This window comes from Microcaecilia unicolor, chromosome 1 (genome assembly GCF_901765095.1).
Source record: "Microcaecilia unicolor chromosome 1, aMicUni1.1, whole genome shotgun sequence".
Taxonomy (NCBI): Eukaryota; Metazoa; Chordata; class Amphibia; order Gymnophiona; family Siphonopidae; genus Microcaecilia; species Microcaecilia unicolor.
Window position 1 is genome coordinate 652,275,038 of NC_044031.1, and position 13,915 is coordinate 652,288,952.

The 13,915-nt window shown below is 44.0% G+C and overlaps 1 protein-coding gene across 1 annotated transcript in view; it reads left to right on the forward strand.

Annotated features, from left to right (window-relative positions):
- Positions 1–9,197, forward strand: part of LOC115456763 (glutathione S-transferase P 1-like) — a 57,487-nt gene extending 48,290 nt beyond the window's left edge. The window contains exons 6-7 of the mRNA XM_030186044.1: positions 3,480–3,587; positions 8,295–9,197. Of these exons, the coding sequence (XP_030041904.1) occupies positions 3,480–3,587; positions 8,295–8,477 (291 nt within the window). The 3' untranslated portion in view covers positions 8,478–9,197. The remainder of the gene's footprint in view (positions 1–3,479; positions 3,588–8,294) is intronic.
- Positions 9,198–13,915: the final 4,718 nt, after the last annotated feature.

The following is a 13,915-nucleotide window of genomic DNA, read 5'->3' on the forward strand; positions in this document are numbered from 1 at the left end:
CTTACCACAATTATAGCTTTACAATGTGCTTGTTATACATCTTAGGGCTGAAATCATTAGGGCTTTGGTTTGATTCTCTATGAGAAAGAGAACCTTGACGAGCCAGGTCTATAGAATGTTATTTAGCACAGTGTGGACAATGGTAAGAGGATCACCATAAACTACTACTACTACTACTTAGCATTTCTATAACGCTACTAGACATACGCAGCGCTGTACACTTGAACATGAAGAGACAGTCCCTGCTCGACAGAGCTTACAATCTAATTAGGACAAACAGGACAAACAAGAGATAAGGGAATATTAAGGTGAGGATGATAAAATAAGGGCTCTGAACAAGTGAACAAGGGTTAGGAGTTAAAAGCAGCATCAAAAAGGTGGGCTTTTAGCTTAGATTTGAAGACGGCCAGAGATGGAGCTTGATGTACAGGCTCAGGAAGTCTATTCCAGGCATATGGTGCAGCAAGATAAAAGGAACGGAGTCTGGAGTTAGCGGTGGAGGAGAAGGGTGCAGATAAGAGAAATTTACCCAGGACTCCAAAGCATAAGGTCACCAAACAGATGAGGAGGAATCCAGTTGAATTAATATGGAAATATAATGTTTAATTTTTACAAAATATTTCTGAAAAGCAAGGAAAAGACCTCAAAACGCCCAACCGCTTACTTTCAATTTTCAGCGGCTTTAACTGGGGGTGTGGTGTTCATTACTGGTCGTAAAAACCTTGCTTGAGACAATTACTGTAATTTTTTTTATTTAATTCCCCCCAAAAAAATTTTAACAAATGTATTTTTTTTTATTCTTGTTTAAAAATATTTTTTTAATATATTGCCAATCTCAATGCTAACTTCAAATCTTATTTGGTTCTCAAAAACCTTTACTAATTCTTATGAAATGCTATGAAGCAGCTATTTTCAAACATGAAGTAAAGTCGAGCACTTATCTGTTGCCCGACGGTGGCCCCATCCATTTCGCTTACAGGCTTTTTCAAGGGCTGTGCTTCGACAGAGAAAGCATTAAAAATGTTTTCTTCCTCTCTCTTGTTCTGATCACGGCTTAGTGCTGCTTCAAACAAAAAACATGAAAGACCTGCATGTGGATTGTCTGGTGCAGGGAAAGGGACATTCAAATCCAGTAATGCTGATTCATTACTGTTGTAAGACAGTTCAAAATACTATGGCTTGGTTGATCCACAGAGCATTGAAATTTGAGAGAATAACACTCCTGTTACTGACATTACATTGGTTGTCAGTAGAGGCAAGATCTTTATTTAAATTATGCACCTTAGTCCATCAAATTTTATATGGGGCCACCCCGACTTATATGCAAGGCCTTGTAGAGCTACCTGAAAGAAAAACTGGAGCAGGTTCAAGGGAGTTTTTGATTCTTCATTATCCAAAGTACAAGAAAATAGTTTGTAAAAGTATACATTCTGCCTAGTTTTCATACCAAGCTATTAAATGGTGGAACCTGTTACCACTGGAAATCAGGCGTCAGGAGAACTATTCTCTTTCCGAAAAATGCTAAAAACTTTCTTATTTCATAGATTTTTGCTACAATCTGATGATATAAGAAGTGTTAGTTATTTGCACTGTTGCTTCTATGATCTAGATCTCATTGTAACTGTTTTTCAATGTATTTTTTTATGATTGTAAGCCACATTGAGTTGTTAAAGGCTAATGTGGAATGTAAGTGTCAGTAATGCCAAGAAGTGTATGCCTAGTCTATAATGGCATCTGGGCACCCATATTTCATTCTAGAATTCTATCAGGGGGTCTAAAATCTAGCCCTCAGATATTCAGTACTATTTAACTGGCCAGAACGGCTGCTGACCAGTTGGATAGTGCTTAACCGGCTATCTCCCACTGAATATCTCCGGTTAGCAGCTTACAATGCACAACTCAAAAGTGGGCGTGGTCATGGGAGGGGCATGAGTAGGTCAAGGATGTTCCAAGGAATTAGGCACGGTGTAATAGAATACTGTCGTCATTTATGCACCCAACTGCTTTTAGTTGTATGCCAGCATTTACACCAGGTTTGAGCAGGCATAAATACTTGTGCCCACAGTTAGGAGTGAGATCCACACTAAGCTAGCATTCTCTAAAGGGCACTCCATGCAGCAGTCGTATTCCTAGGTTGGCTGCCACCCAGGGCGGATCCGTCAGGGCCACCGAGAGGGGGAGCAAAATTCCCCAGGCCCGGGCCTCCAAGGGGGGCCCGGCGCTAGGGTCAGGCCACCGGCGCTGCAGTTCCCAGTTTCATCTACCTGCCTCCTCAGCTCACAGATTGCCTCTCTTGAGTCGCAGATCACCTCTCTTCTGGCCTTCCCTCCCTGTGTCCCACCCTCGTCTGATGTAACTTCCGGTTTCCTCGAGGGCGGGACACAAGGAGGGAAGGCCCGAAGGGAGGCGATCTGTGACTGCCACTTTGAATGCAGGGGGCCCAGAGCCGTGGATGCAGGCAGGTGAGACCGGGGACTACAGCGGCGGGGGTGAGACGGGGGTGGCAACGGCAGGGGGCAGAGGCGGGGCGACCTTGCGGCATGAGGTGGGACGGCCTTGCCCCGGGCCCGGCCTAGTTTCTCGGCGGCCCTGGGATCCGCATCACCTCCCCCCCCCCCCCCCCCCCCCCCCCCCGCGAATCACAACACCCCTCTGGAGCATCACTTCCACCCCCCAAAGTGCATTACTCTTAGCTCCAGGGGGTGCAAGGAGTAGTTCCATGGCTGTTGGTTCCACCAGTTTCCTGCCCCGGAGCAGGAAACAATGTCAGAGGAATCAGGGAAGCGGTGGAGCCGACAGCCGTGCAGCTGCTCCCTGTACCCCCTTGCAGCTTGCACCTGGGGTGGACCGCCCCCACCACCCCACCCTTGGTACACCACTGCTGTGCACAGCGCCCTTTGCAAGACACTAGCGTAGCATGGATCTTCTTGGCACCTAACTTTGGGTGTCATTCATAGACCTCCCCCCATGATATGCCTGTAAATGAAAGTGCCCCATTATGGAATTGTGTATGTTGATGGGCAGGGATGCAAGGGGGTCAAGGCAGAGACAAGAGACATGGTGAATGTCCTTGCTTTAAAGAGTGTACAGTTCAGAACTAGAACTGAAGGACCAACCAGTCAGTAAAAGATGTGGAAGACGGGTGCAGGAGGCCATCTGAGTGCTGATGAGATTATGAATACATAAGTGCATAAGTATTGCCACACTGGGACAGACCAAAGGTCCATCAAGCCCAGCATCCTGTTTCCAACAGTGGCCAATCCAGGTCACAAATATCTGGCAAGATCCCAAAAAAGTACAAAACATTTTATACTGCTTATCCCAGAAATAGCAGTGCATGGAGTCACAGAGGAAAAGCAGCAGATCTGAGGCTGTCAGACAGTTAGTGAAGTACAAAGGTTTGCTGTCAGTCCTGTTATGGTCCCAGTAAAGACATCATGGACCCTGTGACCCATTTTAGTTTCTCTCCCCCACCAAAGGAAACTGGCAAACAGAAGTACCTGGAGGAGCTGCCCAAACAACTGTGCCCATTCGAGGGGCTTCTGTCCAAGCATGCCCATGGCAGTGGATTCATCACCGGAAGCAAGGTAGAGTTTTGCTTATTTGCTTTTTCTTGAAAAAATATCTCTTTATAGCATGATATCGCGGCACAAAATAAACTAAAATAGCAAAGTCCTATGTAATAAACTTTGGCAAACAGCTCTGTGCCTCACCCTCAAAAGAACCCTCCCTCATAAGAAAGGTGAGGAGAAGGCAAAAGTACCATACAAAACACTGTAGTGGTGTACAAAGAGACCCTTTATTTATACCAATAATTTCCTTCTTATTTCCCCACCTCCCTCCCAACTCCTGCCTACCCACCCAAACCTCCCTCCTCCCCCATCATCAATAATCTCGTAACAGTTTATTTATTTATATCCCACTTTTAATCCAAAGCGGGTTACAATAAAGCATACATAAAATCAATAAAACATAACACAAAAACATGAAACAGAGCTTTAAAATATCAAAACATTGCAGTGCAAGTCTGGGAGAAGAGCCCATATCTAATCTCAGATCAATCATCACCAAAATGTTTCAAGAAAAAAATGTGTTTTTAAAAAGCTTCTTAAATTGTAATCTAGCAGGACACAATCTCAAATAACCTGGTAAATGGTTCCATAAAGTTGCCCCTGTAATAGAAAAAGAATTATTATGTGTATCAGCCAAATGACAAGACCATTAAATAAAACCATGCCCAACACCCCCCACCCCATCTGCTTAGTGCCTCCAATTTAGGAGGGGATATGTGGTCCCATGCTAACTCTGCATGAGGAAGTTAGCGCAGAGTAAGTGCATTAACCGCTGAACACCTTCCACATCACTTTCTACCCATGCCACACCCCTTGACACAAAAAGCACTTAACACTCACTGGTCCATATTCAGCTGCAAGTGGTCAGCATTTTTTTAAACGCTTACTGTCACTGGTTAGATTAGCCCCCATTATTCAGTGTCAGGCCATGTCCAGGCACTGGCACTGAATATCAGGAGCTAAATTTGGTGGGGTTAACCACCAAAGCCTATGCAGGTCCTGGGCAATATTCAGCCAGGGTCCACATAAGAATGTTATGTGGGCCTCAGCTGAATATTGGCTGGGAGCCACATAACTATTTTTGTCCTTAAAAGCCCTCCTGATCCCCCCCTCTCGACCTCTGAAATTGCCCTTTCCCCATAACCCACGAGATGGAATACATAGAATGAGAACTGCACCTGTCTCTTAATGTCATTCTGATTCTAATTCAAATTTATAGCTTTGAATTATATTCTATAATAACTTACTCCCAAGGATTATCGTATGTATTGACCAGGACCTCCAATGCTATCATTTATTTATCAAACTGACCTCAACACCTCCACCCCTGGTCTATCACCAACTGGTGAAACAGAACCTTTATATAAAGGATACCAGGGATTCTGTGGGGTTGTTTCTTATCATAGGTCTTAATATCCAATTAATATACTTTATACCCTGCAAAAAAACTGCTTGGTTTGCATTGGCTGACTTGAATCAACACATACTATTACATCTTTCATCAAAGTATCCTAACCACACTGCTTATAAACGTAATCCATATCCCAATACCCTCATTTTATATTACTTATACCTATCCAAATTCTCCCCTCAGTCCCATGTATAGTGCACTTAACTGAGTTCTTTATTCTTCTCCAGCCGGCTGGTAAACATACTCCTATAATTCCAGCCTTGTCCAGCTTTGAATTATGCAAGACTTGGATAAAAGCTTTATCCCTTGAGCTAGGATTGTCTGGTCAGATATCCTGAGGATGGTAAAGAGGAATGAAATGGTCATTAAAGAGGTGGGGTTGAGAAGATAACTGGTAAATTAGTCAATCAGGTTTCTAGGATTACAACAGTGTAACAGGTAGGGGGGGGGATGGACCTGGGTCTGCCTGCCTGAAGTGCACTGCACCCATTAAAAACTGCTCCAGGGACTTGCATACTGCTGCCAGGGAGCTGGGTATGACATTTGAGGCTGGCATACAGGCTGGTCAAAAAAGGTTTTTATTTGTTTTTTTTTTAGTGCGGGAGGGGATTGGTGACCACTGGGGGACTATGGGGAGGTCATCCCCCATTCCCTCTGGTGGTCATCTGGTCAGTTGGGGCACCTTTTTGAGGCTTGGTCATGAAAATAAAAGGACAAAGTAAACCCGGCTAAATACTGCTTAACGCCGCTTTTTTTTCCATTATTCGCGAAAGCTGGCCATCTGGTAGCCACGCCCATGCCCGCCCATGTCCCGCCTTCGCTACGCCGTCGACATGCCCCCTTGAACTTTTGCCGGCTTGGCGATGGGAAAGCGGCGATGGTGTAAAATACGCCACTTTCGATTATACCGATTTTGCCGTTTTTGCGAGATCGCCGGCCATCTCCCGATTTATGTCGGAAGATCGCCGGCGATCACTTTCGAAAATAAGCCTGATAGTAATCTAACAGCATTAGCAGCGGTTGGGCATGACTTGCCAGATAGACCCTGCTGCATTTCAGGAGGAATTCTGCCTACTACTGTACTAGCATCCTACAATTCAGATCTAGCAGAAACGACCAAATCCAATCCCTTTGGTCATGGGAAGAACCAGCATTCGTAGTGCACTGGTCCCCCTCACATGGCAGGACACCAACCGGGCATCCTAGGGGACACTGCAGTGGACTTCAGAAATTGCTCCCAGGTGCATAGCTCCCTTACTGAGCCCCCCAACCCCCCCCCCCCCAAAAAAAAAAAAACACCCACTCCCCACAACTGTACAACACTACCATAGCCCTAAGGGGTAAAGGGGGGCACCTACATGTGGGTACAGTGGGTTTGTGGTGGGTTTTGAAGGGCTCACATTTACCACCACAAGTGTAACAGGTAGTGGGGGATGGGCCTGGGTCCGCCTGTCTGAAGTGCACTGCACCCACTAAAACTGCTCCAGGGACCTGCATACTGCTGTGATGGAGCTGGGTATGACATTTGAGGCTGGCAAAAAAATATTTTAAAAGTTTTTTTGAGGGTGGGAGGGGGTTGGTGACCACTGGGGGAGAAAGGGGAGGTCATCCCCAATACCCTCTGGTGGTCATCTCGTCAGTTCGGGCACCTTTTTGAGGCTTGGTCGCAAGAAAAAATGGACCAAGTAAAGTCGGCCAAGTGCTCGTCAGGGACGCCCTTCTTTTTTCCATTATCAGCTGAGGACGCCCATGTGTTAAGCACGCCCCAGTCCCACCTTCGCTATGCTTCCGACACGCCCCAGTGAACTTTGGTCGTCCCCACAACGGAAAGCAGTTGAGGACGCCCAAAATCGGCTTTCAATTATGCCGATTTGGGCGACCCTGAGAGAAGGACGCCCATCTCCCGATTTGTGTCGAAAGATGGGTGCCCTTCTCTTTCGAAAATAAGCCTGATAGTGTTGTTAATTTAAATTATGATATTGTTGAAGTTATATGGTTTAATAAATACAACTTTTCAAAAAACATGCCACCAACTATTGCTAATATAGACCCATATCCAGGTCAGTGACGATACTCAGAAGTGGGTTCAGCTGATATTCAGTGCCATACCCACATAGCTGACCGGACTAAGGGCCCTGTGTCACGATATGCCTAGCCACCCGCCTGGGGTTATTCTGTGGTCACTTAGAAGGTCTATCCCCAGCACAGCTCAGGTCTGCCTGCACCTGCTGCTTGTGCTCTACACTAGCACCCTCCTTCCACCGACTGGTTCACAACCACCTCTGGGCAAGTCTCCCAGTGTCAAATTATCCCCAGTGATTTCTAGGTTACTGGAGCCACACTCCCAGTAGTCCCACAGTTCCCAGAAGGCACTCACAGACCCAACACATAAACCACCAGGATTCTTTACCAGTCCAGACAAAGAGGCAATAAACTAAATTGGTTATTGTCTTAAAAACTGAACAGTGTACAAACAATAACAGGTAACTGAAATATGGATCAATTATAACACTAACTAAACATTTGTTTACTTTCTGAAAAGTACATGGGAAGATCAGGACATATAGCTGCTCACGTTATCAAATGTAACTATTTACAAGGCCTTAGCAAAGAGATCTCTCTTCTTCTTCCTGGCTAAGACTGGAGCAAAAGCCAGTACTCTCCAAATGAAAATGAGCTCCAGGGCCAATCAGAGCCCAGAATAAGAAAATATCAAAAATATACTGCTTCTTGCTTCCTATTTGTGTGCTAGAACTAAAGAAAGAACATTCATTTTCTCTGTAACAGCTTTACAGCAAAGAAACACCACCTGCTGGCCAAATAGGAGAAATACACTTCAGGATATAAGGCAGGAAAATATCCAATACATTTTACAGGCTTAAAACACACTGTTTCTTCACACCCTGTTTACTAAGGCGCACAAGCGGTTTTAGTGCACGCTAATGCTAGAGACATCCATATATTCCTATTGGTATCTCTAGCGTTAGCACACACTCACTTTTAGCGAGTGCTAAAAACGCTAGCGTGCCTATAGCGCAACTTAGTAAACAGGGCCCTGAGTCAGGACTGCTATTAAAGTGATCCTACTTGCCTGGCTAGCTATGCAGACAACAGTGCCATATAACTTCTTGGAGTACCATAACTCTGCCCCCAGACCACCCTGGCACTGCCCAGTTAAATACCACTGAATATTATCATTAAGTGTTTTTACTTCATACATTGCTTAGGGTGGAATATTTTGCTTCAGGAAGGTGGTTAATAAAAGCATATAATTAATGAATTATTACCGTGTGTTCCTTTTCCTGGCACAGATTTCATATGCAGACTACAACCTCCTGGACCTTCTCCAGAACCACCAGAATCTGGCTCCAGACTGCTTGAAGTCCTTCCCTCTCCTGTCAGCTTATGTGGAGAGAATGACCTCCCGTCCCAAGCTAAAAGTGTACCTGGAATCAGAGGCCCGCAAGAGTCGCCCCTTCACGCCAAAGAAGTAGAATTGAGCGTGTGGGGATGGTAGAAGGGCTTGGGAATCTAGGGATAGGGGTGTCATTTTGGGAGGGGAGGCAGAGACCTGGCAGCTAGCTAACTCCAAGCTTTTAACTATAGTGCAACTGGGATATTTTTCTCAAAAGCTCATTATAACTGTAAAGGAAAAATATCTGGAATTATGATCTTCCATCAGGAAGTGGGGTCAGTGAGGAAAGCAGTTCTAGAGGTATTATCATAAGTTAAAAGAAAGGAGCCTGTGTTTACTGGTAAAGGGGCAACTGAGCAGGGAACTGAGTTTGATTTGCACTGTTGCTCCTTGTGAACCTGGGAAAATCACTTAACCCTCCATTGCGCCAGGTACAAAACTTAGAGGGAGTAATATTCAGCTGACAGCAGTCAGTGTCTTTCTCTGTTTACTGGCTTTGATTATCGACCTCAGATTGTAGGGACATAGAAAGCACCTATATATAATACATAAACCACTCTGGCTGCACCAGAGAAAGGAGGTATACCAAATGCATGACCCATATCTTTGAATGTTTTAAATGCAGATCCTTTCTGATAGGAGGCGCAGCGTAACCTTGATGTTTTTATTTTACTAAAGCTTGGGACCAAATTCCAGAAGTACTTTACCCTGATTGTTTCTGTTTTTCTTATGGATAGTGACTGTGTTTTTCTATGGAAGTTTTGCATTTCAAAAATAAAACTGATCTACGTAAAACAGATATATACTACTGGTGCATTTTCACTGTTCACTTCCCAGTGTGTACACTGAGAGGAAAGGCTCCCTGTAGGTAAGGCTAAGTATTGTGAATGAAATGGGGGAGGAGGGAGTGGTGATGCTGAAATGTAATATTCCCTGCAGATGAGAAAAAAAGAGAACACCTGTAATGAAACAATAGATCAGGATTTAGCTGTCCGGTACTTTCACTCTTTGTGTAAGGACAAACCGATCTCTTTTGCAATGTTCTGTTTGTCTTGGAGCTGGAACAATGATGGCGACACACCCTACCCAACCATACCTTAGCATTCATGATATCTCTTTATCCAGAAGTGGGACTGTGAAATAGGATATGCTATGAAAAGAGACAGAAAACATTTTCATCAATACAGAATGAAAAAATCTGACCTTGTGTCCCTTTTTACTATGGTATAAGTGGATAATGCAGTAGACAGTTTCTGTTACAAAAGGCCAGCATTGGTACGCCTGACATGACAGTTATGTTCCTTACAGTTACACCAGCCGTAGACCTGGCATAACTGTGGGCAGCTTAATGTAGCAAGGGCACAAGTGGAAGCCCCGTCCTTGTTCTGCTCATGTGAACGCCACCCTTGCAGTTAACCACAATCATGCCACTTATGTGTATCGTTACAGAATAGTGCTTTGGCACCCTGCCGGCCCTTTCTCAAGTAAGTGTATATGACCCACGAAAGTGCCGGTATTCTGTACATTTTCATACAGAAGTGGTGCATAAATGCAAATGCCGAGTTCTAGAATCATGGGGTATATATATATGCCTTTTTCATCAGTCCGATGTTCATGTGTTAGAATCAGGGAGTATATATAACCCTTTCACCACTCGGATGTTCATAGATCTGGATGAAACACTGAGAAACGTATTCAACGAACTGCCTATTGCAATTCAATCCATTAATAAGGATCAGTCTACCTACAAAGCCAAATTCAAAATAAATTATCCGAATAACAGCAGTTATTTTATTTATTTGCTACATTTGTACCCCATATTTCCCCACCTATTGGCAGGATCAATGTGGTTTACATGGTACCGTAAAGGCGTTCGCCAGTCGGTTGATAACAAATAAAAAGTTGAATTGTGGTCAAATGAGGTAGGTGTGTGTCAGGCACTGTGAAGGTTGAAGGGAATGAAGATTGTATACTGTCCAGTACGATCATTGGTTGTGCTGTGTTGCTGGGTGTGGGAATTTATGTTGGATCAGTGGAGTAAGCCTTTTTGAAGAGGTTGTGTTTTAGTGATTTTCTGAAGTTGATGGTCATGGATTGTTTTTACAGCTTTTGGGAGTCCATTCCATAGTTGTGCGCTTACGTAGGAGAAGCTGGATGCGTAAATTGTTTTGTATTTAAGTCCTTTGCAATTTGGATAATGTAAGTTTAGGTATGATCGTGATGATCTGATTCTGTTTCTAGTTGGTAGATCTATGAGGTCTGTCATGTATCCTGGGACTATGCCGTAGATAATTTTGTGGACAAAGGTGCAGATTTTGAAGATGATACGTTCTTTGATTGGGAGCCAATGCAGCTTTTCTCAGAGGGGTTTAGCACTTTCGAAGCGTGATTTACCAAATATCAGCCTGGCAGCTAGATAATTCTCCTTGCTGGTCATCCCTGTGAATTTTCAGTGACACTATCCATACTTCCTGACTACCTTAGCACTATCTATTTAGTGACAGGAAGGTGTGTGGACAGAGCAGCAAACAGAGACACAGCCAGACCTTGAGAGGGGGCATAAGCACAAAGAGAGGGGGGGCACATTTTGCCACGCCTCCTTGCTGCTTTTGACCCTTGCCGTAACCCCAAATACCTGGGTTGACGGGGGTCCCCAAGCCCCACCAGCAGGAGCTTTCGCCACTGTGCTGCCTGCCCTACTTTCCTGCCAAAGTGTGCATGGTCGTTTTTAGTGAAATTGAGCATATGTGAAGCTCACACATGCTCAATTTCACTAAAAACAAGGATGCACATGGGGAGAGGGAAAGCAGGGCAGGCAGCGCAGCAGTAAATATCGCTGCAGGAAAGCTTCTGCTGGCGGGGCTTGGGGATTCCCACCAGCCATACCAGCAGATCTTCAGAGGTCCCAAACCCAATTTGGGGGGCCCGGGCCCCCAAGGCCCCCGCGGCTAAGTCACTGGCAGCAAATTATGTGATAGCAGCGATATTAGGGCCGTTAGCCAAATAATGTTAGGATAGTAAAAAAAAGCTGTCCTAACTTTATCCAGATAATGGTCTGAATTCTGATGTTGCCCACTCCACCCAGATATTCCGATAGCAGCAATGAACATCCATGAATTATTTTAAACACCACAGCTGGCATTTTAAAAGACCGCAGAGTTTAAATATCAGGCAAGAGTCTAATATTAGACAAACTACAAAAAGTCCAAACATGGGATAACAGTGGTGGGGCCACTTAACAATAGTGATTATAACACAATCAAATCCTATATAATAAAAAGCACCTCCAACATTCTGAAGCTGACTCCGTGGCACTGTGGCAGTGTACGGTTCGTAAGTCTGTAGTTCAGCGTTTCATTGGCTCTCATTGACCCCACCCTCACGTCGAGGAAACGGAACGCTGCATAGTTGCCAAGCAAACAAACGTGACATCACAGGAATGAAGAACCAATCAGACAGAACGGAATTTGGAGGAGGGAAGTGGAGTGGATTGAATCGCTAACAAACAATCATATACAGGGAGGTACGAACATCAGTGGAGGCAAGTGCACAGAACGGAAGGGAAGACAAACATTTCATCACTTTGTCACTCACACACATCACACACACACACACACACAGACATCACACACACACACTCAATCACTCTGTGTATCTCTCTCTTACACTGTCTGTAAAACACACTGTCACTCTCAGTCTCTCACATAGGCAACTGTATGTTGCATTCTCATGAGTAAGGAGCTATTCTGATGTGATTGTTAAACTGATTGAAGGGCCTGAACAAGGAAAACTTTTACCACATTGTAATACAGTTTACACAAAAATATTGTACATAAAGAAATCTTACACATGTAAACAACAATTATATTCAGAATACAACTGTGGAAACATTAATGGCAGGAACTCATTACATTGCTAGCGCCCGTTTCATTGCGTTAAGAAACAGGCCTTTAACTAGTTTAACATAATCCAGTGATTCTCATGCCTGGTCTTGGAGGTACCCAAGCCAGTCAGGTTTTCAGGATATCCAACAAACGAAAAAGGACACACACTGGACATCATTACACACAAATTCAACCCAGACTCAACTCTCCTACTCACAGATACAAGATGGACACCTACACCATGGACAGACCACTACAAAGCGATGATCTCCCTCCACTGGCGAAAAACACACAGAAACGAAATAAACAAGCATGAACGAACAACTTACACCACGAGAGGAAAAATAGACCCCACAACATTCTGGCAACAGGTCTACCAAAACGAATGGTCAACAAATACAGACACCATTCAATTCCTCCAAGAATGGGACGACATATGCAAGACAACATTAGACACAATCGCCCCAACCCAAACAAGAACATCACACAGGAAAAAAACAAATTCATGGTTCACTGAGGAATTGAAAATACTCAAAACACAAGTCAGAAAACTAGAACGCACATGGAACAAAAAGAAAGACGAACATACACTGAATGCCTGGAAATCACTCCGGAGGAAATACAAATACACCATCAAACAGACTAAAAGACTACACTATAAAACAATGATTGGACCAAACTACAAAGACACACACAAACTCTTCTACCTTGTAAACAAACTGCTAGACACCACACCAGTAACAAACAACAGCAAAGACACACCAGGGGTCGACGACCTCACGAAATACTTCATGGAAAAAAATCATACAACTACGACTTAAAATACCCACCAGCCCTACTGAATACACAACACTCCTAAACTGTCTTGACCCAGAAGATGGAATATACCCAGCAGACAGAATCTGGACCGAATTCGAACTAATATCAGAAGACCTCATCTCTAAAATGCTTAAAAGATTCGCCAAATCCCAATGCAAACTAGATATCTGCCCAAACAACCTCATGAAATCAGCCCCTCAACAATTCACAATTGACCTAACTAACCACATGAATTTCATGCTACAAAACAGACTTTTCCCAAAAGAAAAAGGAAACATTTTACTCACACCAATACCCAAGGACACTAAGAAAAACACAAACGAAATAACCAACTACAGACCAGTAGCATCTATACCACTAATAACCAAAATAACAGAAGGAATGGTTACCAAACAACTCACAAACTACCTCAACAAGTTCTCCATACTACATGACTCTCAATCAGGATTCCGGTCAAATCACAGCACAGAAACAGTATTAATTACCCTAATGACCAAATTTAAACAAATGATTGCAACCGGCACCAATATACTCCTCCTACAATTTGACATGTCAAGTGCCTTTGATATGGTAGATCACGGTATCCTATTACACATTCTCGAATATTTTGGTATCGGAGGCAATGTCCTAAACTGGTTCAAGGGGTTCTTAACCTTACGCTCATATCAAGTCACATCAAACTCAACTACGTCAGCTGCATGGACACCTGATTGTGGAGTACCGCAAGGATCCCCCCTCTCTCCAACTATTTTCAATCTAATGATGACCCCCCTGGCAAAACTTCTAACAAACCAGAACCTTAACCCATACATAT